Genomic DNA, 27,282 nt, shown 5'->3' on the forward strand with positions numbered 1-27,282 from the left:
CCAAGAGATTGACACCACGTCAGGCCAGATGGGCTCTGTTCTTGTCACGTTTTAATTACGTGGTCTCCTACCTACCCGGTTCCAAGAACATCAGGGCGGATGCCCTATCACGGCAGTACTCCGAGCTGTCCAGGGAGGAGTCGATTCCGACTTCGGTCATACTTCCGAATCAGATCCTGGCCGCCATTCGCACCAGCCTGACCTCTCCCCTGGGTGAGCAGATTTTGGCGGCTCAATCTGGTGCTCCCCCTGGGAGACCCAACGGCAGATGTTTTGTGCCTGAGGAGTTGCGCACTCGGTTGTTGCGAACCTACCATAACTCCAAGACCGCGGGGCATCCTGGAAAGAATCAGCTGTCCTGGGCTGTTTCACGTCTGTTCTGGTGGCCTTCCCTACGTTCCGACATCGCCGCATATGTAGCGGCATGCTCCGTTTGTGCCCAGAGTAAGTCCCCTCGGCACCTTCCGTTGGGCCTTCTGCAACCCATAGCCACCGGGGAGCGCCCATGGTCACACCTGGGGATGGATTTCATTGTGGACCTCCCTGCATCCCGAGGCCATACAGTCATTCTCATGATTGTGGATCGGTTTTCCAAAATGTGCCACTGTGTTCCTCTCAAGAAGTTACCCTCTGCACAAGAGTTGGCCACGATTTTTGCCAGGGAGGTCTTCCGGTTGCACGGTTTGCCCAAGGAGATTGTGTCGGATCGGGGGAGTCAGTTTGTGTCCAGGTTCTGGCGCGCCTTTTGCTCCCAGTTGGGGATTCATCTCTCCTTCTCCTCGGCCTACCACCCTCAGTCCAATGGGGCCGCAGAACGATCCAATCAGGCCTTGGAGCAATTCCTTCGTTGCTATGTCTCCGATCACCAAGACAATTGGGTTGACCTTCTGCCTTGGGCTGAGTTTGCCAGGAACACGGCGGTGAACTCTTCCTCCGGGACGTCTCCCTTCATGGCCAATTATGGGTTCCAACCTGCCGTGTTACCGGAGGTATTCTCTCCCCAGGATATTCCAGCTGTGGAGGATCACCTTTCCGTCCTACGTGCTTCTTGGGTACAGATCCAGAAGTCCCTTGAGGCCTCTGCGCAGCGCCAGAGACTCCAGGCTGATCGCAGACGAGCGCCTGCTCCTTCCTACCAGGTTGGAGACCGTGTATGGTTGTCCACCCGCAACCTCAACCTTCGAGTGCCCACTCCCAAGCTGGCGCCTCGCTTTGTTGGTCCCTTCCGAGTGCTTCGCAGGGTAAACCCGGTAGCCTATGCCCTTGCGCTTCCTCCTGGCATGCGGATCTCTAACGTGTTTCATGTCTCCCTGTTGAAGCCACTGGTGTGTAATCGTTTCACTTCCTCGGTTCCTCGGCCTCGTCCGGTCCGAGTGGGCAATCATGAGGAGTATGAGGTGAGCAATATCCTGGACTCACGCCTGGTCCGCGGTCGGGTGCAGTTTTTGGTCCATTGGCGTGGTTATGGTCCAGAGGAGCGTTCCTGGGTTCCCTCCGCAGATGTCCATGCTCCTGCCTTGCTCCGAGCCTTCCACGCACGCTTCCCTCAGAAACCGTTTTTTGCTCCGCGGAGGAGGGGCCCTTGAGGGGGAGGTACTGTCATGGTCTTACCTTCTTGCTGTTCTCCTTCGTTTGACATGTGCTGGCGGCCATCTTGGTTTCTGGGTTTCTTGTAGCCTTCCACCCTGCGGCTCCTCCTTCCCACTGGGAGGAGCTGGATGCCTAGCTCATATATATAGGAGGTCTGTGGCTTCAGTTCCTTGCTTGGTCCTCCTGTGTTCACATGCTTCTAAGACTGCTGCTGCTTCTGGTTCCTGATCCTGGCTTCGTCTGACTACCCTGCTGGTTCCTGATCCTGGCTTCGTCTGACTACCCTGCTGGTTCCTGATCCTGGCTTCGTCTGACTACCCTTCTGGTTCCTGATCTCTGGCCTCTCAAAGACTCTGCTTCGGTTTCACCATTCGTTTGGACTTTTGCTTTACAGCTTTATTTTCAATAAAGCCTTCTTATTTTTACTTATCCCTTGTTGTACGTCTGGTTCATGGTTCCGTGACAATGCCACAAATAATGTTTGTCCTTTGGGTGCACTGAAGTAGGTTCTGTGAGATCGATGGCTTAGGGGCCCAGATGCAATTTTATCTGCTAAAGCTTCTATAGCTACACCCGTGGCCACCTTATCACTTATGCCGGACAATCGAGTCAGGAGTGAAAGATGTGAAATCTGTTTTTACTGTCACTTTCACCTGCATTCACTGCCAACCTGATTTCTAACAGTAATATCTTCTGATGTAGTGTATATAATGCTGTTATTTGTACTGTTTGGAATGACAGCTTTTGTATAAGGTCAGGTCCATATTTCTAGCTACTACTAATCCCAAGATATGAGCAGCTAAAGCAATCCTCCCCTCTTCAGTCCGGTTTGCTGTGAGCACTTAGATCAGAAAAACTGGGCACTTGGGAGCCATTTTCAGCAAAATAAAAGTATTTTTCCTGGACATGGAATAAAGACTCAGGGGCGCATTTATTAAAACCAGCATTTTAGACGCTGATCTTAATAAAGCCCTAAACTTGTGGTGGATCTGCCAAATTTATGTAGAGGCGCATGCTTGTCCATAAGTTCAGTGCCTCCAGCACCATTTCTAAATGTAAGACAGCTTCCTAAAACAGGAGTAGAAAATGAAAAATGAGTGGGGCCTACTGGCCTGACCCCTTCCCTGTCCACACCACGCCCACAATTTTAGACCTGGCATAAGCGGGGCAAACTCGCAGATAGCGGCACAGCTAACCATTGCGCTGCCATCTATGCCTGAAATACGCCTAATTTAGGTGTATTTTACCATCGTAAATGACCCTTCTCAATGTAAAAATAGATATGTTTGGAATGTGTTTGCAATCTTCTGTGGGGAAATGCTGTTAGTTATATTGGTGAAAGTGAAGAGTGGAATGAACAAAAGGTTTAGGTGTTGTCTACAAGGCGACGTCACTTGTCACATGTAAATTATGTCTATAAAGTGAAAATAAGCCAGACTTGTGATTACGCTGCATAATTATTTTGGTCACTTTTAACAAAGATTTAGTTGTGGGGCAAAAGTTTAAAAATTGCAAACACTTCTTATATCAATAGGGTTAAAATTTGCCATTTCTCTTGATGAGATCTGATTTTCTTTTACAGTGTATGTAGCAAAGGAAAAATTAACTGTTTGAAGCCATTCATTACTGGTAAGAAAGGTTTTCAATATCAAATTCACCAGATTTATAATTTATCGCATTCTGTGAAAGTGCCTGCCTGTTTTTGTTTTAAGTAGTAGTAGTTTCATATACAGTAAAAAAAAATTATTGTAGCCTGACACTAGGGAGGCTCGACCCCGTAGCAGCCTGCTATTGGCTAGACAGATCAGCAACCAGACCCCCCTCTCCCCATCGCCGGATGTTTTGATCGGGGCGATAGGGAGATGAAGCGGTGGTTGTGCGACGCAGGTGCTGGGAAGCGGTGCAAGTATAACCTATCTGAAGAGTCTGGGCATTAGGGGGTCATTATAGGGGTTGGATAACCCCTTTAATGATCCAATCAATTTAATTGTAACTCTCAGAAAATCCTTTTAAAGGAACGAAAAGATCACAGGATATCCCATTATTTGGACTCCACTGGTCAGCTTTAATCTGTGGGCGGACAAAGCAGCAAATGTTGAATTTCCATACAATGCCCCCACAGGGGAAATAAAGCATTACACAGTTCCCAAATAAATCAATACGAGGTCCATGTGAGGTCCTCCGAGTAAGAATTCCTTTTTCAATGGTGTACCTTCAATGGAGACAGATGACGTGAAGGCTACTGGGCCCAGGGGGATGCAGGGTCCGGCTCTCTTTTCAATGTAAAAACAGAATTTTCATGCAGCCACCACTAAACTTATTGCAAACAGGTGATTACATCTTCCATTGCAGTCAATGGTAACTGCATAAATTGCTATGCACTGAGCTCCCCCTAGTGGGTGGCTGCAGGTCGCCAGCTTTTTAATAAATTGGAAGTAGTAGATTTATGAATATATTTATGCCAGTTGTTGGGTGTGGATACACTGCGAAATATGTTGAAAGGAATGAGTGACACATTTATTAAACACCTGTTAAATTTTACTGACATAAATGTTAGATAAAGTGGGTGAGGCCATGGGCAACCTTTTTTATTGCAATTTTTTTTTAATAAAATGTAGTTTGTTTGTTTGTTTATTAAAAAAAAAACATAAATTCATCAGAAATTTTGAGCATTGTGCTTTGCATTCTGCATTACCTGGAAGTGTTTGACACATGTGTACTGGGAAACTCAGTGTTGCAGGGGGTCCTAGGAGATCTGTGCAGGCCCTTAATCTCTTTGGCTATAAGATGCTTTCAATAAGGCCTAGTTTACACGAACGTATGGCTTTTATAGTTTTTGCGGTCTGTTTTTCACGGATCCGTTGTTTCGTTTTTGAGTTCCGTTGTGTTTCCGTTTCCGTTCCGTTTTTCCGTTCCGTTTTCAGTATGGCATATACAGTATACAGTAATTACAAAATTGGGCTGGGCATAACATTTTCAATAGATGGTTCCACAAAAACGGAACAGATACAGAAGACATACGGATGCATTTCCGTATGTGTTCCGTTTTTTTGCGGACCCATTGACTTGAATGGAGCCACGGAACATGATTTGCGGACAATAATAGGACATGTTCTATCTTTCAACGGAATGGAAAAACTGAAACACGGAAACGGAATGCTTGCGGAACACATTCCGTTTTTAATGCGGAACCATTGAAATGAATGGTCCCGTCTACGGACCGTAGACGGAACACAAAAAAACGGCCCATACACTCGCAAAAAAAACGTGTGAACTACTGTAGGCCTAAGTGTGGGAACTTATTGTACTAACTTAGAATTCCCTAATGGGAAACTTAGAATTATTATTTTTGGGTTCTTGGAACGATCTCTGCCTACCCTGACCTCTAACTTTCATAGGGGACTTGCCAACTACATCAGCACTATTCTAAGAGGCAGCGGCCCTGGGGCTGTCTCCTGCAGTGAAGGCCAGATCCCAGTATATGAGTTAAAGGATGAAAACCAGGGGATCACTAGGATACCTCCCTTAGGACTAACCCACAGACAAACTGGTTAGTTAGTACAGTGGGCCCACATCCACTGCCCATTACAATGTGCTCTAATAGCCATTCATTTGATCCATGCAATACATGCCTACTTCTTATTCTATACCAGGCGTGTCTAATACACATAATACACAAGAGATATCAATATGAAACAAATCTCGATCAGTGTAAGAATGCTCATCTGAAGTTGTTTCCTTTCTCTCTTAAAGCCACCATTTAGTCAAAATGAAAAACTTGACTATACATGGGAAATGATTCTGCTTCTGCTGGTGCGTTCTGGTTCCTGGCTGCATCATCAAAAAATGGTTGCCACGGTCTTATGTGTCCCTATTCAGAGAATTCTTACGAAGTCCGAGAGACTCCTCCCTCCACTACACTCTGATGGACACAGTATTAAAGAGGTTCTCCTGGCTTTTCTTAAAAAAATAAAGCTTTGCTGTGATTGGGTGCTATAGGCAACAAAACAAATATTTTTTTTCTTTTAAACAGTTTCACAAATCTCCAAGGGACCTTACAACTAAATGGGGGCACATTTCTTAAAAACTGGTGTAAGGGAAAACAGACTTATTTGCTCCTTGCAACCAATCCGATTGGTCCTTTCATTTTCCAAAAGAGCTCTAAAAATTAAAGATGGAATCCGATTGGTGGCTAAGGAAACTAAGCCAGTTTCCCTTTGCCCCAGTTTTGAAAAATCTCTTCCAAAGTCCTTCCTCTGCTTTATAACATTCTGTTATCTAATAATAATAATATATTTTTATACCTTTTCAATTTTGTACTTGAACATCTCATATTTCCCCCCCAATTTCTAGCATGTGACTATCCAAAGACTTATGCTAACTGCAGTAACTTGAATAGAGACACGGGAATAGAGTGTGCCAAAAGTTGTCAGACTCTGGACATGCATTGCGTGAGTATGGAGAATGTAAAATGTTAAAGTTGTCATGAGGGCATCACCATTACCCTTTTGCTATGGTCAGCCCATCCTTCTCCGCTTTGCCACTTTATATAATATACTCCTTTGCAAACAGTTTGATAGGTAGGTCGCTGGTGATGGATTACCTTTAAATTGGTCTTCAACCTTCTGGATAAACATTCAGTGCTTTCTTCCCTCTGAGGTAGTTCTCAGAAAAGTTACTCTTTCTGGCAGCTTTTAACCTCAGGAATGGTGTTTTCCTGGAGAACAGTTCTTTCGGGGCCTACTTGGCAGAGCTTACCAAAGCAAGTCTTCACACTAGTTCAGCTTACTAGATCCCATCCACTGCTAGCTAGGGGAAAATGGGACCAGCCCATAACCTGGCAACTGCAACCAAGACTGCCAGTTTAACCAAGGGTTAGTTGCGCAGGGCGTTATCATTGGAAATTTGGAAAGTTATATGGTCGAGGGTGGCAACGTCCTTGATATCTATAAATAAAAAGAAATATAGACATTAATAATGTGGTATCATGTTATTGAAGTGTTGAATAGGCTTAAGTCTCCTATTTTAAATGTTTGTTGTTGATGTAGTGTCTCAGTAGGCTCTCTTTTCCATATATTTTGAAATGTCCATTAAGAACACCTTTTTGGTGTGAAGTCTCTATTTTACTCTCTGTTTTCTACAGATTATACTTTAGATCCCTCTCACTTATCTAATAAATGTCCCTTCCAAAAATATAACTAAAGCTGCTACCAGGCTCCTCATTCACATTTTGACTGCAGCAAAATGTCTTACTGTTTTATATTGGCAGAAACCAGCCCCCACATTTAGCATAGATCTTTACACCCATATTAAAGTACACCTAAACTTTTATTAAATTTTTTCATAATTTAGTAGTTTCGGGTGATAATAGTAAACTTTGTACTATATACAGAAAAGAGCCAGTTTCTACACTTATTTCCCTACCCCAGCCCTGATCTCCGCCTCTGAATTGACTGACCAATGTACAGCACATTGAGGTCTATGGAGAGGGGAGGAGGAGGAGGACGAGCTGCAGAGGCAGAAAGGAACCAGATGCTGCTGCAGCTATTACTGGGTAATTTATTTCTCCCCGGACCTGGATTATCAAATGAAAAATAATCCAACTCTGGTATCTCTCTGCCTTCTGTCTGCTCTAAACTGATATCTCCCATGTATGGATTTTTTGATTTTAAGGGTCAATTTAGAAACAATGATCAGTGCAGGGGGCATTTAATAAAATATATGACCATTACCAAAAATGACCATTACCAAAAAAAAATAAAAAATTGTTCAGGTACACGTTAAGGGTCTTCATGCTATTGAACGTTTAATAGTACTTCTTCATGAAAAAATGGATACATTCCTGGATATTTGGAGCACCTGGAGCACTTTTAGCATTGTCACTATTGTTGAGCAAGGTTCTCTAAAATTCGATTTGGCTGCTTCACCAAATTCGTCATGAAGCGCATTTCTTTGTAAATAGCGGGTTCAATGACAGGGAAGAGTGATTTTGCCGCTCCCCGTCATTGAACCCCTCAGATGCCGCGTTCATTGCTGATCGCGGAATCTGACTTTAATATTTAAATCTATAATAAAAAGCACGAAGCCCAAGGAAATTCGGCTTTGCAACAAATCGAATTTCATATGAAATTCGGATTGAAGTCTATTTTTTGCACTTCAATTCGCTCAACACTAATTGTCACCTATGGCTGTACACTTTTGGTTCCACCTCTTGTATATGCACATTATTCTTTGTATTAACAGTTGCTCTTGATCCAATAAATTAGATTTTCTGATTGTAAATATGCTGGCAATCATTGTCATTGCTGCAACTTTTGCATTCCTTCCCATTTTGAAAATAAAAATATATAGTTCAAAAAAACAAAAACAAAAAACTAGATGTATTATCTAAAACGAGAGCAGTTTTCATTTCTGAAGAACATCATATTTCCACCTTCTGCAGTAAGAAAACTTTTCAATTTACTTGTGATTGTTCTGTTTGGATTACAAAGTATTCTACTAGGTGTATACAAGGCTGTGTCTGTCCACCCGGGCTTGTATCTGATGACAAAGGAGGATGCATTACTGAAGACAAGTGTCCATGCATACATAATGGAATCATGTATGGCCCAGGAGCAAAGATTCAAGTCAAATGTAACACTTGGTATGTATAAGTTATCATTAATTACTGTTATGCTGAGCTTGAATTGAAAGGGGACATGTTACAGATGAATGAATAAATGCTAACCAAGGCTCAGATTGGCCCACAAAGGAACAGGTGAGCCCCCCAGTGGGCCCCTAGTGCCTCACTCCTTGCACATGTGGCACATAAAATAGTAGAATACATATACATACCGTACAACATCTCAACCAGCCTATATTCATATAAAAACTGGATAGATTATTTAACAAGGTACCTAGTCTATTATTATAGTTGTATCAGGTGGTTGAGAAGACATCTAGGTACAGAAGTAAGCTAGCCAGTGTCCTCTTTCCCCAGGCACGGCGTAAAAAGGTGTATGGGTGGCCACTAAGGAGTTAAAGAAAAAATTATATAACTACCATATTAAAAATAATAGGATTAACAAGTGCATTATTTTGCCCTACAGATTATATCTAATTAATGAAACAAACATTAAATATAGATATGAGATATTCTTTTGAAGACAGTACATTGTTCATGTTGTTTTCCAGCACTTGTGAGAAAAGAACTTGGAACTGTACACACCAGATTTGTCTAGCAACTTGTACTGTCTTTGGGAACGGACATTATATAACCTTTGATGGGAAACGCTACAATTTTAATGGGGAATGCCAGTATACCCTTGCACAGGTATTGTCTGAATTGTAACAGGATTTGTCTGGAATACATTTGATTTCTTTATGCTGGTATCAAGCAAGAAGTAAGATTGCATGCAAAATGTTTAATGGTGTTTTTTGTATTTGCGGAAATAATTAATATTTTGCTATCATATCAATGTATATATAAAACTGACCATAAGGCCTCTTTCACACGAACGATACGGATTGTGTCAGGATGTGTTCAGTGAAACTCGCCCCATTTTGCAAGGAAGTTCAGTGTTTCATTTTTTTCTGCGTGGGTGAAATCAGTTTTGATGCGTTTTTTGTGAGTGTGAAAAAAAAAAACGGAACACTTACAAAACAACATCTCCTAGAAACCAACCAGTGAAAAATGCATTGCATCTGGACTGCGTCCAGGTTACATCCGGATGCGATGCGGTTTTCACTGAAGCCCCATTCACTTCTATGGGACCAGGGCTGCGTGAAAAACGCATAATATAGAACATGCTGTGATTCTCACGCAACACAGAAATGTTACGTGCAAAAACAACGCTCATGTGCACAGAAACATCGAAATGAATTGGTCAGGATTTAGTGCGGGTGCTATGCTTTCACTTCACGCATCGCATCCGCACAGAAAACTCACTTGTGGGAAAGAGGCCTAAACCTTAGTTAAAATGTAGCCAACCCATCAATTCCACCGGGATAACCTAATGATGTTTTGTGTATTGGGAACTTTCAACTGCCTGCGAGTCATGGTGCATTAAGAAAATAGGTGTTAGTTAACCCCTTGCCTGCCACTGCATGACTTTATACATCATGGCCGTAGGTTCTTTACTGTAACCCGATGCAGAAGCGATCTCTCTGCATGGCATCATTGTAGCAGGGTGCTACAAAGATCCATCACAGTGTAAAGTAAAAAAAAACAGCAGAAGAGCGCTCTTTTTGATGTAAGAGCGCCCCCCTGCTGGCTGTAAAATTATCTGTGAGGCTGCAGGATGTGAATTAACCCCTTCCTGCCCTGACTGTGGGAGGAAGGGGTTAACACACTTTTTTCATTAAAAAAAATGAATAAAAAGTTTTTAAAACTTAATAAATAAAACAATTAATAAAATAAAATAAAAAAATTAAAAAGTTATAGTTATAGTTGCCAGTTTAAGCAATAATATAGCTGATTACGTAAACACACATACACATATCCCCCCTCCTTTTTCGTTCAAAAAAATAAAATAAAAATATATTTGTTTTTCGCAATAGTATAGCAGACTTTGTGTGTGTGAAATATACAAACATATACACATTTTTTTTCCTTTTTGTTTTCTTAAAAAAAATTGTAACAGAAAAAAATGATATGAAAGGAAAAATATATATTTTTTCAGAATGATCACAGTTTTCCTTAAATATATATTTTAAAATATTGTGCATGTCTAAGGAGTCTTGTTGACTCTTCCAATAATAAGTTCATTTTATTTTTTTTGGCAGGAATGTTGTTAAAGAGGTTGTTATTCTACATTTTTCAAACCAGCATCTGGATCTGAATATTTTTTTTTAATTGCATGTAATAAAAAAAATAATATAGCCGCTGAGTTATTCAATTAAATCTATCTATATAGCTCCACCAGTTTTTTTGTTTATTTTCTTATTTCTCTGTCCGCCTCACCGAGGTGGACACACATGCTCAGTTCCATCCTTAAACTACCACTAGCCATATCTTTTGTTAGAAGCAGTAACAGTTACAGTGTGTTATACAAGACCAGCAATGTGAATCGGAACATCAGCACTGGAACAGAGGACGTTCAGAATCCGAGTATTTTTTAAAATTATTTTAATAGCTACAGTGCCTTGTAGAAAAAAATAAAAAAAATAACTTGGACAACCCCTTTATGACATAGTTACATAGTTACATAGTTACATAGTTAATACGGTTGAAAAAAGACAAACATCCATCAAGTTCAACCAAGGGATAGGTGGGGACGCGAATCCCAGAAGGAAGTGAGACTCAGATTTCTACACATTTTCATAAGCATTTATATTTTTTACTTTTAAGAATTCATCTAAACCCTTTTTGAAACTGTCCACTGTTCCTGCTGTTACCACGTCCTGAGGAAGTCTATTCCACAGATTCACAGTTCTTACAGTAAAGAAGCTTTGACGCTTCTGGAGACTGAACTTTTTCTTCTTCAGTCGGAGGCAGTGCCCCCTTGTCTTTTGAGCACATTTTACATGGAACAGCTTTTCGCCGTATTTTTTGTATGGCCCATTTATATACTTGTACAGGTTAATCATGTCCCCCCTTAGACGTCTCTTCTCAAGACTAAATGAATTAAATTCTTTTAATCTTTCTTCATAACTAAGAGCCTCAATGCCCCTTATCATTTTAGTCGCTCTCCTCTGTACTTGTTCCAGCTGCAGTGCATCCTTTCTATGTACTGCTGCCCAGAACTGGACTGCGTATTCCAAATGAGGCCGCATCAGAGCTTTGTAAAGTGGTAATATTACATCCCTGCCCCGCGAGTCCATGCCACGTTTAATGCATGACAATATCCTAGCGGCCTTAGAAGCAGCTGATTGACATTGTATGCTGTAATTTAATCTACCATCCACAAGGACACCCAAATCCTTCTCTATAAGTGACTCTCCCAGTGCTACATCACCTAGGACATATGAAGCACAGAGATTATTACTACCAAGATGCATAACTTTACATTTGTCCACATTGAACCTCATTTGCCAAGTTGATGCCCAATCACTCAGAGTGTTCAAGTCAGCTTGTAGTTTGTGTACATCTTCCATAGACCATATAGTACTGCACAGTTTAGTGTCATCTGCAAAAATAGAAATGGTGCTATTAATCCCGTCCTCAATATCATTAATAAATAAATTAAATAATAGGGGACCCAGCACTGAACCTTGGGGTACACCACTTATAACCTGGGACCATTCTGAATAGGAATCATTGACCACAACTCTCTGGACACGGTCCTTCAGCCAGTTTTCAATCCAATTACAAACTATACTTTCCAAGCCAAAGACCTTACTTTACTTATTAAGCGTCTATGAGGGACAGTATCAAAAGCCTTTGCAAAATCCAGAAACACTACATCCACAGCCGCCCCTCTGTCCAGGCTACTACTCAGCTCCTCATAAAAACAAATCAGGTTAGTCTGACAACTTCTGTCCTTGGTAAACCCATGCTGGTTATCACTTATAATATTATTAATAGTCACATACTCCTGTATATAGTCCCTTAAGAGTCCTTCAAGCATTTTTCCCACAACAGAAGTTAAACTAACTGGTCTATAATTACCTGTGGAGGACCTTGATCCTTTTTTGAATATGGGCACCACGTTTGCCTTGCGCCAATCACTTGGCACTGTACCAGTCCCTAGAGAATCCTTAAAAATTATAAACAGGGGCACAGCAATGACTGAACAGAGCTCTTTAAGCACTCTTGGGTGTAATCCATATGGACACGGAGCTTTGTTCACATTTACCTTATTTAACTTATCTTGGACCATATCTACAGTTAGCCAATTGAGTATATCACTGGATGTACTAACAACCCCAGTGCCACAAATATCTGCTCCTTTCTCTTCTTTTGTATATACAGAGCTAAAAAACTATTTAGGAACTCTTTTTCCTTATCTTTAGTGACTACCCTCCCTTTACCATTATTTAGGAGACCTACCTGCTCAGACCTAGGTTTTTTAGCATTTATATATTTAAAAAACTTTTTGGGATTTGATTTGCTTTCTTTTGCTACCTGCTGTTCGTTTTGTATCTTTGCTAATTTTATCTCCTTTTTGCAGATTTTAATAAGCCCTTTGTAATCTTCAAACGCTACAGCTGACCCCTCAGATTTAATTTTCTTAAATGCCCTCTTTTTCTCTTTTGTTGCTCTTTTTACATTTACTTTTATTGCTCTTTTTACTTTTGACATTTGTGCATTGTATTCCATTGAGCTCTTTTTAGAGTCATTGGATCTGCTTGGAGTGATTATAACTTCAAGGTGTTGTCTAATCTGGCCGTTACTAAAAATGCACCAGAATTACCAAAGTGGCTAAGGTTGTATGCTGTATCTGGCAATTCTATACATCCCCAGTGTAAAACTTTAAGATAATCTTTGGCTATCTTACTCTTGTTTCAGATTTTTCAGACACAAACGTTGGTGCTTTTTAGGCTGCACCTTTCTTTCTAAGCCATTCCCCCTTGACGAGCATTGAATAGAAAAACTGCCTAAAACACAAGATGCGATAGTTTACACCGATGTATAACAAAATGTACAATTATGGACAAAGTCGAAGTGCAGAGTCAATAGTAAATCTAGGTCATTGTGTTATACTGTACATGTCAGATACTTGCTAGATCTACCTTTAGGCTGAAATTCAAAGCGCAACCACTTGGTTGCCGCAAATAGACATTTCTAGGCAGGGGTGCACCTAGCCTTTCTGCTGCCTGAGGCGAAAATTGAAACAGCGCTCAACCCCTCCAGCCTACTGTTTAAGCCAGGCATGCTCAACCTGCAGCCCTCCAGCTGTTGCAAAACTACAACTCCCATCATTCCCGGACAGCCTACAGCTATCAGCCTACAGAAAGGCATAGTAGGAGTTGTAGTTTTACAACAGCTGGAGGGCCACAGGTTGAGCATCCCTGGTTTAAGGCATACTGTGATACAGTTGAATATAGAGAGATATTCCCACAGCCCTACCACTGCCCCCAATTGTCTCTAGGTCTTGCCGCCTGGGGCAATCGCCTCACCTGGCCTCATTGGTGGTGCACCCCTGGATCTAGGACATATCCTGACATATCATGACGCAATATCAAACTTTTTTTTAAAAAGCTAGTAATCTTGCTCCATATATCTCAGGGTATATTGAGCCAAAATATGGCATAAAAAGGGGAAATATATAATATATATATTCAATTAGTTGCATTAAAAAAAAAATTACACCATTGTGCTATTTTGATATATTTGGCAGAATCTGTAGACTGGAATTATTGTAGGCAGAATTGCTAAGGCTCCCTAAAGGTATAACTAATATATTACCACTTGCCATCTTTGCTGCATAACAACAATAATACTCAATATTACTCTAGCTTTTCACTTAAAACTTTTTAATAATTTGGAATATTGTATATACACACATGCATAGTGTATATTAAATGAATGCATTCCTTTTTTTTTAACTCAAGGACCATTGCTCAGTAAATGACAACAGCAGTACATTTAGTATTATAACAGAAAATATTCCATGTGGAACCACAGGAATTACCTGCTCTAAGTCCATCAAAATTTTCCTTGGGGTAAGTAAAACGAGATATGGCAAATAAATATTAGATTGTGTGTCCAAGCAATTGCTTTCTACATTCACTATTTAACTGAGCCAATTCTATCTTCACAGGGTTATGAGTTAATCCTCATTGATGATCATCTTAAAGTAGCCCAAAAGGGTTTTGGCACTGATGTTCCATACAGAGTACGACTGATGGGTATCTACTTGGTTATTGAGTCTCAAAATGGACTACTAATGTTATGGGATAAGAAGACGACTATCTTCATAAAAGTGACTAGTAAATTTAAGGTCAGCCTATGTTACTTAGTGAAATCAAACAGATTTGTAGTGTGTATATAATAACTAAGATAGCATAAATGAGAGGTCCTACCCCATAAAAGTATGTAATATCAGTATATAATGAAGTAGGGAGGATTGGCACAACAGAGTTATTTCAAAATGTGCTCCATAATTGTTATTAGATGGGGAATTCAAGCAGTTACTCAAAAAGACATGCCAGTGACGGATCCTCTTTAGGCTACAGCTACATTTTTCCACAGCAGAACTTCTGTCATAAATGATGATGTGATTGCACAGGAAACACTGTAAGGAATCCAGGGGCAGACTGGCTATAGATCCTACCGTAAGACTTCCCTGTCCCAGGGGTGGGGTATGGGGAGGTTACCTGAGCCTAGGGCCCATCTCACAGCCACTGGCTAGGTACATGATGTTCTGATGCTCTCGTAGGAGCATCAGGTTCTTATGCTCCTGGCCGGCCACAAGTACCCTCCTGAATTCAACACTTTTAGGTTTCCAGGGTCATATTAACCCCTTAGTGACCACTATTATGCTTTATTATGGTGGTCACTAAGGGTCTCCTGGGCTGCCGCCTTTTCATGGCCTAGTCTAAGTGAAGCAGGAGTGGACTCCCTCTGTATGCCATCGGCACACTGCAAATGAGATTGCGGGGTGCTGATGCCAGTGAAAACAGGCCTAGTTTAGGCCTCAGACCTGCCTCTAGAGTTTTCCAGCGCAGTCTGCTGGTCAATGTCAGTATAGCACTGACAATAAAAATACAATTCTCTATAGGAATAGTGTATTGTATTTTAGAAGGTATCAAAAGATCGCCTGTTATAGTCCCCTTGCGGGCCTATTTTTTTCCTACGGATTCTGCTGCTTTTTGCTTAGTCGCAATAAAAAAAGTGATCAAAAAGTGTTATGTACCCCAAAATGATACCAATGAAGACTATAAGTTGTCCTGCAAAAATCAAGCTTTCACACAGCTCCATAGAAAGAAAAATAAAGAAGTTATTATTTTCTTCTTTCTAAAAAGGGGTTTTATTGAGCAAAAGTATTAAAACTATAGTACTAAAGTACAAAACCTATATGTATTTGGTATTTGGCTGTAATCGTACTGATCCAGAGAGTAAAGTTTTCATGTTATTTATGCAAAAATTTACTCAGCAAAATATATAACATAAAAACTTAGTGGCAATATTGTTGTTGTTTCCCATCTCTTGTTCCGGCAATGGAGGCTGCAGGGAACAGCTAATTGGTGGGGGTGCAGGGTGTTGTACTCTCACTGAACAGATATTAATAATGTCCTACTTTGCACCAAATTTGCAAAAACATCTCACGTTTGTTAAATTTGTTGTGACTTTAAACCTAACACTTTCGTCTCCAAATGCTACTTCAGTTTTCTACACCATTCCTCAACTGGAGTGTCTCTGGAATGACTTTTTTTGCGATATAAAAATCATTAACATAGCTAACCAGGCCCACTTCCCCACCCACTTTTAAAAACTGGTGGAGGTGGTATAAAAAGGCAAAAAGTAATGAAATTTGTGTGCATGTGACCCCAAAACTTTTTGAGGACAGAATTCCGGACTGTAGGGTTTGATAAATCCCTCCGTAGAGGGATAATGATTCTTTAATATGAACTTGTAAGGAGTACAGTATGTATGTCAAAAATGGGGTTCATATATTAGAAAATAGCTATACACTGTGCTAGTTTGTTCTCATTTAATTCCCTTTCAGGTAGATGCTGTATACAAGTATACAAATGGAACTAAAACATTTAACATTTTGTTTGCACATTCCTAGGGGATGCTATGTGGACTGTGTGGAAACTATGATGGAAATGCAAACAATGATTTTACAACTCGCAGCAATGCAATTGTTGGAAACGTTGCAGAATTTGCAAACAGTTGGAAGTTGACCCCAACCTGTCCAGATGCTAGATTACACAGGGATCCTTGTTCATTAAACCCATATAGAGTACCGTGGGCCCAGAAACAGTGTAGTATCATAAACAGTGAAGTCTTCTCTGCTTGTCATCAACAGGTACATATAATCAAATATATTCTGTTTCTGCCATACAACACTGATTTAATAAGACATTTTTTGTAACTTTAGGTCGACCCTTTCAAATACTATGATGCATGTGTCACTGATTCTTGTGCTTGTAACACTGGTGGAGACTGTGAATGTCTCTGTACAGCAGTTGCTGCCTATGCACAGGCTTGTGGAGAATATGGAATATGCATCTCCTGGAGAGGTCCAAGCATCTGTCGTGAGTAATTTATTTAAGGTGTCAAAAAGGCTTGTTTTGGTTAAAGAAACGCTCAAAAAGTTGTATGCTCTGACCTCTTCGAAAGGTGTGTGATATAAATTTTAGTGAAGGTAATCTTTTTACTGGTGGTTGTAGTTATGAATTATCCACTCCCTTCTGGTCCTCTGCTCTGTCATGTGACTGACACTCTAACTGTCCAACTTGACAGTGTCTTGTGTGTGGACAGGAAGTTAGGGCTCCTATTCATTTGTATGAGACTCACATCAAGGATCTCATAGGAATGAACTGATCTCCTGTTCACACATAAGAACTTAGAAGCTGTGTCAATTGTAGAATACAATTCCATGGTTGCATACCACAGCTGAGGACCAAAAGGGAATGTATAACTCACAACTTCAGCCACTGGTTTACCCTTACTTTAATTTACATCATGCACTTTTCTAATGGACCACAGAATAACATTTTTGAGGGGATGCTTCTTTAAGGTTTCATCCCCAAGTCTTACATACTATTAAGGGTCATTTACAAACAGATATACACCACATTTTGGCCTATATCTGTCGCAGATTGCAACGCAATGGTTATTTGCTACACAATCTACATTTCCCCACTCACGCCAGGTCTAAAAAAAGGGACGTGGCATGGCCAGGGAAGGGGACAGACTGGCAGGACTGTCTCATTTATCATTTTCTACGCCTGTTTTAGGTGTAGAAAATGGTCTAAATCTACACCAGCAAGGCTGGCATAGATTTAGACAGGTGGTGAATACGCCAAAGTTATGTACAGGCCGGCACCTCTACATAAATTCAATGTATTCACCGCCAGCTAAAGGGTATTAAGACCTGTGTCTAAAATGCCAGTCTTAATAAATTACCTCCTATGTGTCTTCCTTTACAAAAAAGATTATAGGGAAGTGAATCTTGGTCCAGTTTTTGCAGATAAGCCAGCAGTTGAAGCAACAGCTATAGGGCTAAGGCTGCCAAAGGTTGGGTTCAACACAGACTTGGTGTGATGGAAATTTGAGCTGAAGTTAGTGTTGATCGAGCACCAAAGTGTTCGGGTGCTCGAGTAGAACACCTCAGAATGTTCGGGGGCTCTACCAAGCTTCCGAGCACAATGGAAGTCAATGGGAGAACCCGAGCATTAACCAGGCACCCCCTGCTCTGAAGAGGGGAGGGTGTCTGGTTCACATGAAAAGGTCAGAAATTCATGGAAACACCACTGAAATTGTTCGAGAACAACATGGGGAGGATGTCTGGATGCATCTTGGACTGACTGAGGTGCTGAGGTCTGACTCACAGCCAAACTCGAACATACCTTCATAGTAAGATCACTAATACAATAGGAGGGTAGGAGGAGGCTGCGAGCCCCACCTATAATCAGGGCATGTGAAACAGGCTCCCAGGTGCACAGAATGTTACCAACTATAAACTATGGCACATTCCATATACAGTACAGACCAAAAGTTTGGACACACCTTCTCATTCAAAGAGTTTTCTTTATTTTCATGACTATGAAGGCATCAAAACTATGAATTAACACATGTGGAAATATATACATAACAAACAAGTGTGAAACAACTGAAAATATGTCATATTCTAGGTTCTTCAAAGTAGCCACCTTTTGCTTTGATTACTGCTTTGCACACTCTTGGCATTCTCTTGATGAGCTTCAAGAGGTAGTCCCCTGAAATGGTCTTCCAACAGTCTTGAAGGAGTTCCCAGAGATGCTTAGCACTTGTTGGCCCTTTTGCCTTCACTCTGCGGTCCAGCTCACCCCAAACCATCTCGATTGGGTTCAGGTCCGGTGACTGTGGAGGCCAGGTCATCTGGTGCAGCACCCCATCACTCTCCTTCATGGTCAAATAGCCCTTACTTTCAAACTTTTCCCAATTTTTCGGCTGACTGACTGACCTTCATTTCTTAAAGTAATGATTTCCACTAGTTTTTCTTTACTTAGCTGCTTTTTTCTTGCCATAATACAAATTCTAACAGTCTATTCAGTAGAACTATCAGCTGTGTATCCACCTAACTTCTCCTCAACGCCACTGATGGTCCCAACCCCATTTATAAGGCAAGAAATCTCACTTATTAAACCTGACAGGGCACACCTGTGAAGTGAAAACCATTTCAGGGGACTACCTCTTGAAGCTCATCAAGAGAATGCCAAGAGTGCGCAAAGCAGTAATCAAAGCAAAAGGTGGCTACTTTAAAGAACCTAGAATATTACATATTTTCAGTTGTTTCACACTTGTTTGTTATGTATATAATTCCACATGTGTTAATTCATAGTTTTGATGCCTTCAGTGTGAATCTACAATTTTCATAGTCATGAAAATAAAGAAAACTCTTTGAATGAGAAGATGTGTCCAAACTTTTGGTCTGTACTGTATATAAAGAAAAAAAAATCACAGAATGAAGTGGCCTAAAAGAGAGGAATTGCTGAAAACCCCAAACACTGTAGCATGTTTATACCCGGGGAAGCAATCCCTCCGCATGTGATCCGCTGCTAACGGAAATCCCCAGCAAAAATGCATACAATGGAGCGGCGGCAGCTGTAGATGACTTTTGGAAATGGGCACACGCGCGGCGCACCTTCACCAATAGCTCAGGCAAATTTGGGTAGGTTTTGAGAAACCGCTGACCCTCCAAGTTGAAGACGTGGGCTAGGCATGGTATGTGGGTGAGCTTGCCGAGCTCCAAAGCCACCACAAAGTTATGGCCATTATCAGACACAACCATGCCTGGTTGTAGGTTGAGTGGCGAGAGCCACAGCTCAGTCTGGTCCCTTATACTCTGCCACAGCTCTGCGGCGGTGTGTTGTTTGTCACCTAAACATATTAGTTTAAGCATGGCCTGTTGTCGCTTCCCCACTGCAGTGATACACTGCTTCCAGCTACTGACTGATGGCTGACTGGTGCTGCAAGATGAGAATTCAGAGGTAGAAGTGGAGGAGGTGGAGGAGGAGAAAGGGGGGTTGCAGCCACTAATGTAGGTGGTGGCGGAAATCCTGAATGAAGTAGGGCTGGCAATCCTTGACGTTGGTAGCACCTGTGCCATCCCAGGGTATGACTCGCTCCCAGTTTCTACAATGTTCACCCAGTGTGCCGTCAGGGAAATGTAGCGTCCCTGGCCACAAGCACTTGTCCATGTGTCAGTCGTTAAGTGGACCTTCCCAATAACTGCGTTGGTCAGGGCATGGGTGATGTTACGGGACACATGCTGATGTAAGGCGGGGTCGGCACACCGGGAAAAATAGTGGTGGCTGGGGACTGAGGAACGAGGGCATTTACTGCTCTGGCCTGTGAGTGGGTGGCTGGGTATTTGTGCTTTCGTTCAAAGGCCTGTGGAATGGACATCTGTACGCTGCGCTGGACACAGAAATGGATGTGCTAGCTGATGGTGTTTGTGAAGGTCCAGGTGCAGGGCGGGAGGCATCCGGGCCTGCATCTTGGACAGGGGATTGGCCAGCATGTTACACAGCGGAAGAGGAGGCAGTGGTGTGACCCGCAGACACTGATTGGCCCACCTATTAGGGTGCTTTGATGCAATGTGGTGGATCATGCTGTTGGTGGTGAGGTTGCTAGTGTTCACGCCCCTGCTCATTTTGGTACGGCACAGGTTGCAAGTGACAATTCTTTTATCGTCCGCACTTTCCTCAAAAAAGTGCCAGACTGCGGAACACCTAGCCCTTGGCAAGGGAGATTGCCGCAAGGGGTTGCTCAGGGAACAGTTGCGGGCCTGTTTGATGTGGCCCGCCTTCTCCCTTTTGCCACCCCACTACCTCTTCCAGCCTGTTACGGTGCTGCGGATCCCTCCCCCTCTGTACTGCTGTCCTCGCTCAGCTTGCCACCTTCCCAGGTTGGGTCAGTGATTTCATCGTCCACCACCTCCTCTTCCACTTCCTCACTTTGGTCATCCTCCTGACTTGTTGACCTAACAATAACCTCACTTATTGACAACTGTGTCTCATCCTCATCATTAACCTCTTGAGACACTAATTGGCATTGATTTATTGGCAGCTGTGTCTCATCATCATCATCCACCTCGTGAAACACTAATTGCCGTTCCCCACCGTCATCTTCTTGTGACTGTGGATGCTAAAGAGTTTGGGCATCAGTGCACACGATCTCTTCATGTCCTTCTTCAAGCGGATTGGCGGGAGGCCTAAATCAAGGAATGGCAATGAACAGAGCTCCTCGGAATATCCGAGTGTGGGATCACTTGTTTGCTAAGACTCTCCATGGTGGGAGGAAGAAGGATCAGGGTGACGATTCTGTTGACCAGACTCTTGGCTACTGAGACTGGACTTTGTGGGGGGTCACACCAGTGCGACCAGGTCACACCAGTGCGACCAGGTGGTCGATTGGATTGGAGCAGATAATGCTTCCAGTCGGATAAGCACCACCCTGGTTGCACTGGTGTGACCTCGAGAGTGGTGTCCTGCGCCGCCCTGCAAACTGGGACATGAAGCTAGGTATCGTGGATGAGTGTGTTTCTTGTGCTCTGGCATCAGGCACAGTTTCACCGCGACCAGGGCCACGGCCTCTGCATGCACCATCAGCAGCACGGCCACTTCCCCATCCCTTACTGCTCGCCTTCTGCATATTAAATGGTATATATGCTTGCAAGTCTGTCACATGTACAGTATTGCAGGTTTTGTAAGTGTATGCGCAAATAAATTAAACTGAATGTCACTGATATTTAGGATGTGCAAACGTTATACAGGAGATGTAGCGCAGGTAATGTCGCTGCTACCAGCAGCGAAAAAATTTGACTGAATGTCACTGATATTTATGACGCACAAAAGTTATACAGGTAATGTCGCTCTTTCACCAGCGGCTAATAAAAAATAACAGGGAATGCCACAGCTATTTGGGATGCGCAAACGTTATACAGGATATGTAGCGCAGGTAATGTAACTGTCCACAGCGGACACCGTCTACGTAAAAAGTACACTGGATGTCACAGATATTTTTAGTATGCGCACACGTTAATCAGGATATGTAGCGCAGATAATGTCACTCTCCACAGCGTCTATGGAAAAAGTACACTGGATGTCACAGATATTTTTAGTATGCGCACACGTTAAACAGAAGATGTAGCGCAGATAATATCGCTCTCCGCAACGTCTACGGAAAAAGTACACTGGATGTCACAGATATTTTTAGGATGCGCACACGTTAAACAGGAGATGTAGCGCAGGTTATGTCACTGTCCGCAGCGTCTACGGAAAAGTAAACTGGATGTCATAGATATTTTTAGGATGTGCAAACGTTATACAGAAGATGTAGCGCAGGTAATGTAACTGTCCGCAGCGGACACCGTGCAGGGAGGAGACTCGAGCATGGCATTGGTGTTCGGCCGAGCATGCTCGATCATCACTAGTTGAAGTAATATACAGCAAAAAAAAAAGGAAGAGTGAAATGAGTTTATATAAATGAGCCATAAGACCCTTTTGAATTTTGGATGGTAATAGAGTCTAATTTGCCGAGAAGATGCATTCTAGAGTTTGAGCGATATGAGAAGCAAGGGAATGTATGACTGAATAGGATGAAATCTAATAATCCTTGAAGGAAATATCTTAGATAGGTTCATAGAGTCTAGCCAATCTTTTAAAGGATATGGACACCTTTGGCGCGAATTTTAAAAATATTACATTGTACTCATTTTGAGCTAAACATTAGGGATGAGCGAACCCGAACTGTATAGTTCGGGTTCGTACCGAATTTTGGGGTGTCCGTGACACGGACCCGAACCCGAACATTTTCGTAAAAGTCTGGGTTCGGGTTCGGTGTTCGGCGCTTTCTTGGCGCTTTTTGAAAGGCTGCAAAGCAGCCAATCAACAAGCGTCATACTACTTGCCCCAAGAGGCCATCACAGCCTTGCCTACTATTGGCATGGCTGTGATTGGCCAGTGCAGCATGTGACCCAGCCTCTATATAAGCTTGGGTCACGTAGCGCTGCACGTCACTCTGCTGATTCAAGCATAGGGAGAGGTTGCAGCTGCGACGTTAGGGCGAGATTAGGCAGATTAACTCCTCCAAAAGACTTCATTCTGTGATCGATCTGCAGCTGTGGATCATTGAAGTGCTAATATTGACTTGCTCACTTTTTTGAGGCTGCCCAGAGTGTTTTTAGATCACTTTTTTTCTGGGGTGATCGGCGGCCATTTTGTGACTTGTGGTGCGCCAGCACGAGCTATCACCAAGTGTATTTAACCATCGATAGTGTGGTTATTTTGTGCTATATCCTACATCAGCTGCAGGCTGAGCCTGTGTCACCGAAGTGCATTTAACCATCAACAGTCTGGTTATTTTTTGGCCATATACTACATCAGCTGCAGGCTGAGCCTGTGTCACCGAAGTGCATTTAACCATCAACAGTCTGATTATTTTTTGGCCATATACTACATCAGCTGCAGGCTGAGCCTGTGTCACCCAAGTGCATTTAACCATCAACAGTGTGGTTATTTTTTGGCCATATATTACATCAGGGGCAAGTTGAGCCTGTCACCTAGCGCCTAAAAAATAGACCTGACATTTCTATTCAACCGAATCTGCACAGTTTTAGCTGGTCAAGTTATTTGTAGTGACCGTAAAAGCAGACTTTTTGTTCTGGGTTGAAAAAGCATTCCCAAATTTGCCATTCTGAAAATAACTAGTTTGTGGTATTTCAGGCCTAATTGAAATCTATCCCAAAAAGAAAATCTTACATTGAAGGTATTGATAGTGTCATTCAGAAAAACCTAAGACACACGCTAGCGTGCTGATAGAAGTGTCATTCTGTGATTAAACCTATAACTGTCACACAGCGCAAAAAAAAACAGGTCTCACATCTCTATTCAACCAAATCTAAACAGTTTTAGCTGGTCAAGTTATTTGTAGTGACCGTAAAACAGACTTTTTGTTCTGGGTTGAAAAAGCATTCCCAAATTTGCCATTCTGAAAATAACTAGTTTGTGGTATTTGAGGCCTACTTGAAATCTATCCCAAAAAGGATATCTTACATTGAAGGTACTGATAGTGTCATTCAGAAAAACCTAAGACACACGCTACCGTGCAGATAGAAGTCTGATTCTGAGATTAAACCTTAACCTGTCACACAGTGCAAAAAAAAACAGGTCTCCCATTTCTATTCAAGCAAATCTGTACTGTTTAATCTGGTCAAGTTATTTGTAGCGACCGTAAAAGCCCTATTTTTTTTCTGGGTTGAAAAACTATTCCCAAATTTGCCATTCTCAAAATAACTAGTTTCTGGTATTTGAGGCCTACTTGAAATCTATCCCAAAAAGGATATCTTACATTGAAGGTACTGATAGTGTCATTCAGAAAAACCTAAGACACACGCTACCGAGCAGATAGAAGTCTGATTCTGTGATTGAACCTTAACCTGTCACACAGTGCAAAAAAAAAACAGGTCTCACATTTCTATTCAACGGTCTGCTGGGTGTTCACTCCAAGGACATGGAAGTCACGCCTGCGGCCACCCCGTTCTCCGAGGGATATGTCCTGAAATCCAGCTGAAAGCTGCAGAACATCAGTAGGAGGTCTCTCCACTACTGGCGGGCCTCTCTGGCGCCCTCTTCCCACAAGCAAAGGCTCGGCTGGTGGCTGCTGGGGTCTTTCAATGCGTCTAGGTTCTTGAGCCTCTTGCTCCTGTCCAGGCTGTCCTTGGCTGGGCTGCCCCCTTGCACGTGCTCTTCCGCGGGCTCTGGCTCGTCCACTCATCTTCTATTCCTGAGAGGATATAAACCGCTAATAAGGTCAATCTGCCGCCTAGCAGCTCCGCCGTGGCACAATCACCTCAGAACTCGCACACTGGTGACTTTAGGTATCTTCACTGGTCACTTTGAGCAGAATGATAACATCCGAGTCACGGCACCAAATGTAACCCTCTTTTCCTTGCACCATCTGCGACACCTCCAGCTTTCACACTCACTCGGTCACCAGCTCCTCCAGGCATAAACTCTAAGTGGACTCTAAGGGACGACACTCAGGTCTTCTGTGGTTTAAAGCTTTATTGAGGTGTAGTGCACTTGGCTGGAGCCTGTAATACAACAGGGAAACACTGCCACTATGTGGTATACAGCCAGGTCACCAGCCCACCTATATCATAACAGGCAGTCATTATATTACATTCCCACATACATGTTACAGGATATAACAAAGCATACAGAAAAATGAACAAGAGAAAATCATTTACAAAGATATTGCAGCAGGGTGACCTGGAATACAGCATGTCTTGCAGCCATTTTAGGAAGAACACATGTCTCTTTAACTTTACATCATCTACTCAGTCTAGCATGTGCTGCAGGGTTTAAAGGCTGCTAAAAAAAATACAGTCACCTCTTTACATTCTACAGAACTATTATGGGTATATATTATAACTTTTTACAATAGATAAATGAACTTTAGCTTTAGAGAACTTAGACAGAGATCCTACCTCCTTCACAGTAAATGTCTGCACTGAGGAGACCAAACCAAGTAGCAGAATACACAGGGGGCTTTCTGGAAGAGTCCACTGTAAAGACTCTGTCTGTTAAAACTTTCCTCAGTTATCTAATAGCACATTTGAAGAGGTTTATTTAGCATGTCCTGACTCTCTGCTAACAGCTTATGAATATATGGAACTATATTTAACAAGTGATCATTGCTGCAGCTCCTGTATATTGGTATGACCCTATTGCAAACCTGCAGACTGGATATTTGGTGAAACTTCATGTGGTTCATATCGACTGTACTACACCACTGACTTGGTGCCTGGGCCTAAATGTGTGACAGTGGCCTGTTCCAGTGGTGGGTGACGTGAAGCCTGATTCTCTGCTATGACATGAAGACTGATTCTGCGCTGACATAAGGCCAGATTCTCTGTTACGGGACCTCTCTTCTCTGCCTGGGTGCCTGGGCCTAAATGTGTGACAGTGGCCTGTTCCAGTGGTGGGTGACGTGAAGCCTGATTCTCTGCTATGACATGAAGACAGATTCTGTGCTGACATAAGGCCAGATTCTCTGTTACGGGACCTCTCTCCTCTGCCTGGGTGCCTGGGCCTAAATGTGTGACAGTGGCCTGTTCCAGTGGTGGGTGACGTGAAGCCTGATTCTCTGCTATGACATGAAGACAGATTCTGCGCTGACATAAGGCCAGATTCTCTGTTACGGGACCTCTCTCATCTGCCTGGGCCTAAATGTGTGACAGTGGCCTGTTCCAGTGGTGGGTGACGTGATGCCTGATTCTCTGCTATGACATGAAGACAGATTCTGCGCTGACATAAGGCCAGATTCTCTGTTACAGGACCTCTCTCCTCTGTCTGGGTGCCGGGGCCTAAATGTGTGACAGTGGCCTGTTCCAGTGGTGGGTGACGTGATGCCTGATTCTCTGCTATGACATGAAGACAGATTCTGCGCTGACATAAGGCCAGATTCTCTGTTACGGGACCTCTCTCCTCTGCCTGGGCCTAAATGTGTGACAGTGGCCTGTTCCAGTGGTGGGTGACGTGATGCCTGATTTTCTGCTATGACATGAAGACAGATTCTGCGCTGACATAAGGCCAGATTCTCTGTTACGGGACCTCTCTCCTCTGCCTGGGTGCCTGGGCCTAAATGTGTGACAGTGGCCTGTTCCAGTGGTGGGTGACGTGAAGCCTGATTCTCTGCTATGACATGAAGATTGATTCTGCGCTGACATAAGGCCAGATTCTCTGTTACGGGACCTCTCTCCTCTGCCTGGGTGCCTGGGCCTAAATGTGTGACAGTGGCCTGTTCCAGTGGTGGGTGACGTGAAGCCTGATTCTCTGCTATGACATGAATACAGATTCTGCGCTGACATAAGGCCAGATTCTCTGTTATGGGACCTCTCTCCTCTGCCTGGGCCTAAATGTGTGACAGTGGCCTGTTCCAGTGGTGGGTGACGTGAAGCCTGATTCTCTGCTATGACATGAAGACAGATTCTGTGCTGACATAAGGCCAGATTCTCTGTTACGGGACCTCTCTCCTCTGCCTGGGTGCCTGGGCCTAAATGTGTGACAGTGGCCTGTTCCAGTGGTGGGTGACGTGATGCCTGATTCTCTGCTATGACACGAAGACAGATTCTGTGCTGACATAAGGCCAGATTCTCTGTTACAGGACCTCTCTCCTCTGTCTGGGTGCCGGGGCCTAAATGTGTAACAGTGGCCTGTTCCAGTGGTGGGTGACGTGATGCCTGATTCTCTGCTATGACATAAAGACAGATTCTGCGCTGACATAAGGCCAGATTCTCTGTTACGGGACCTCTCTCCTCTGCCTGGGCCTAAATGTGTGACAGTGGCCTGTTCCAGTGGTGGGTGACGTGATGCCTGATTCTCTGCTATGACATGAAGACAGATTCTGCGCTGACATAAGGCCAGATTCTCTGTTACGGGACCTCTCTCCTCTGCCTGGGTGCCTTGGCCTAAATGTGTGACAGTGGCCTGTTCCAGTGGTGGATGACGTGAAGCCTGATTCTCTGCTATGACATGAAGACAGATTCTGTGCTGACATAAGGCCAGATTCTCTGTTACGGGACCTCTCTCCTCTGCCTGGGCTTAAAT

The 27,282-nt window shown here is 42.9% G+C and overlaps 1 protein-coding gene across 1 annotated transcript in view; it reads left to right on the top strand.

The window, feature by feature from the left end:
- Positions 1-27,282, top strand: part of LOC120980018 (mucin-5AC-like) — a 139,262-nt gene that overhangs the window by 93,591 nt on the left and 18,389 nt on the right. Inside the window, exons 12-18 of the mRNA XM_040408883.1 lie at positions 5,944-6,041; positions 8,082-8,233; positions 8,764-8,902; positions 14,065-14,175; positions 14,274-14,453; positions 16,248-16,487; positions 16,560-16,716. Of these exons, the coding sequence (XP_040264817.1) occupies positions 5,944-6,041; positions 8,082-8,233; positions 8,764-8,902; positions 14,065-14,175; positions 14,274-14,453; positions 16,248-16,487; positions 16,560-16,716 (1,077 nt within the window). The remainder of the gene's footprint in view (positions 1-5,943; positions 6,042-8,081; positions 8,234-8,763; positions 8,903-14,064; positions 14,176-14,273; positions 14,454-16,247; positions 16,488-16,559; positions 16,717-27,282) is intronic.

Source organism: Bufo bufo, chromosome 10 (genome assembly GCF_905171765.1).
Source record: "Bufo bufo chromosome 10, aBufBuf1.1, whole genome shotgun sequence".
Taxonomy (NCBI): Eukaryota; Metazoa; Chordata; class Amphibia; order Anura; family Bufonidae; genus Bufo; species Bufo bufo.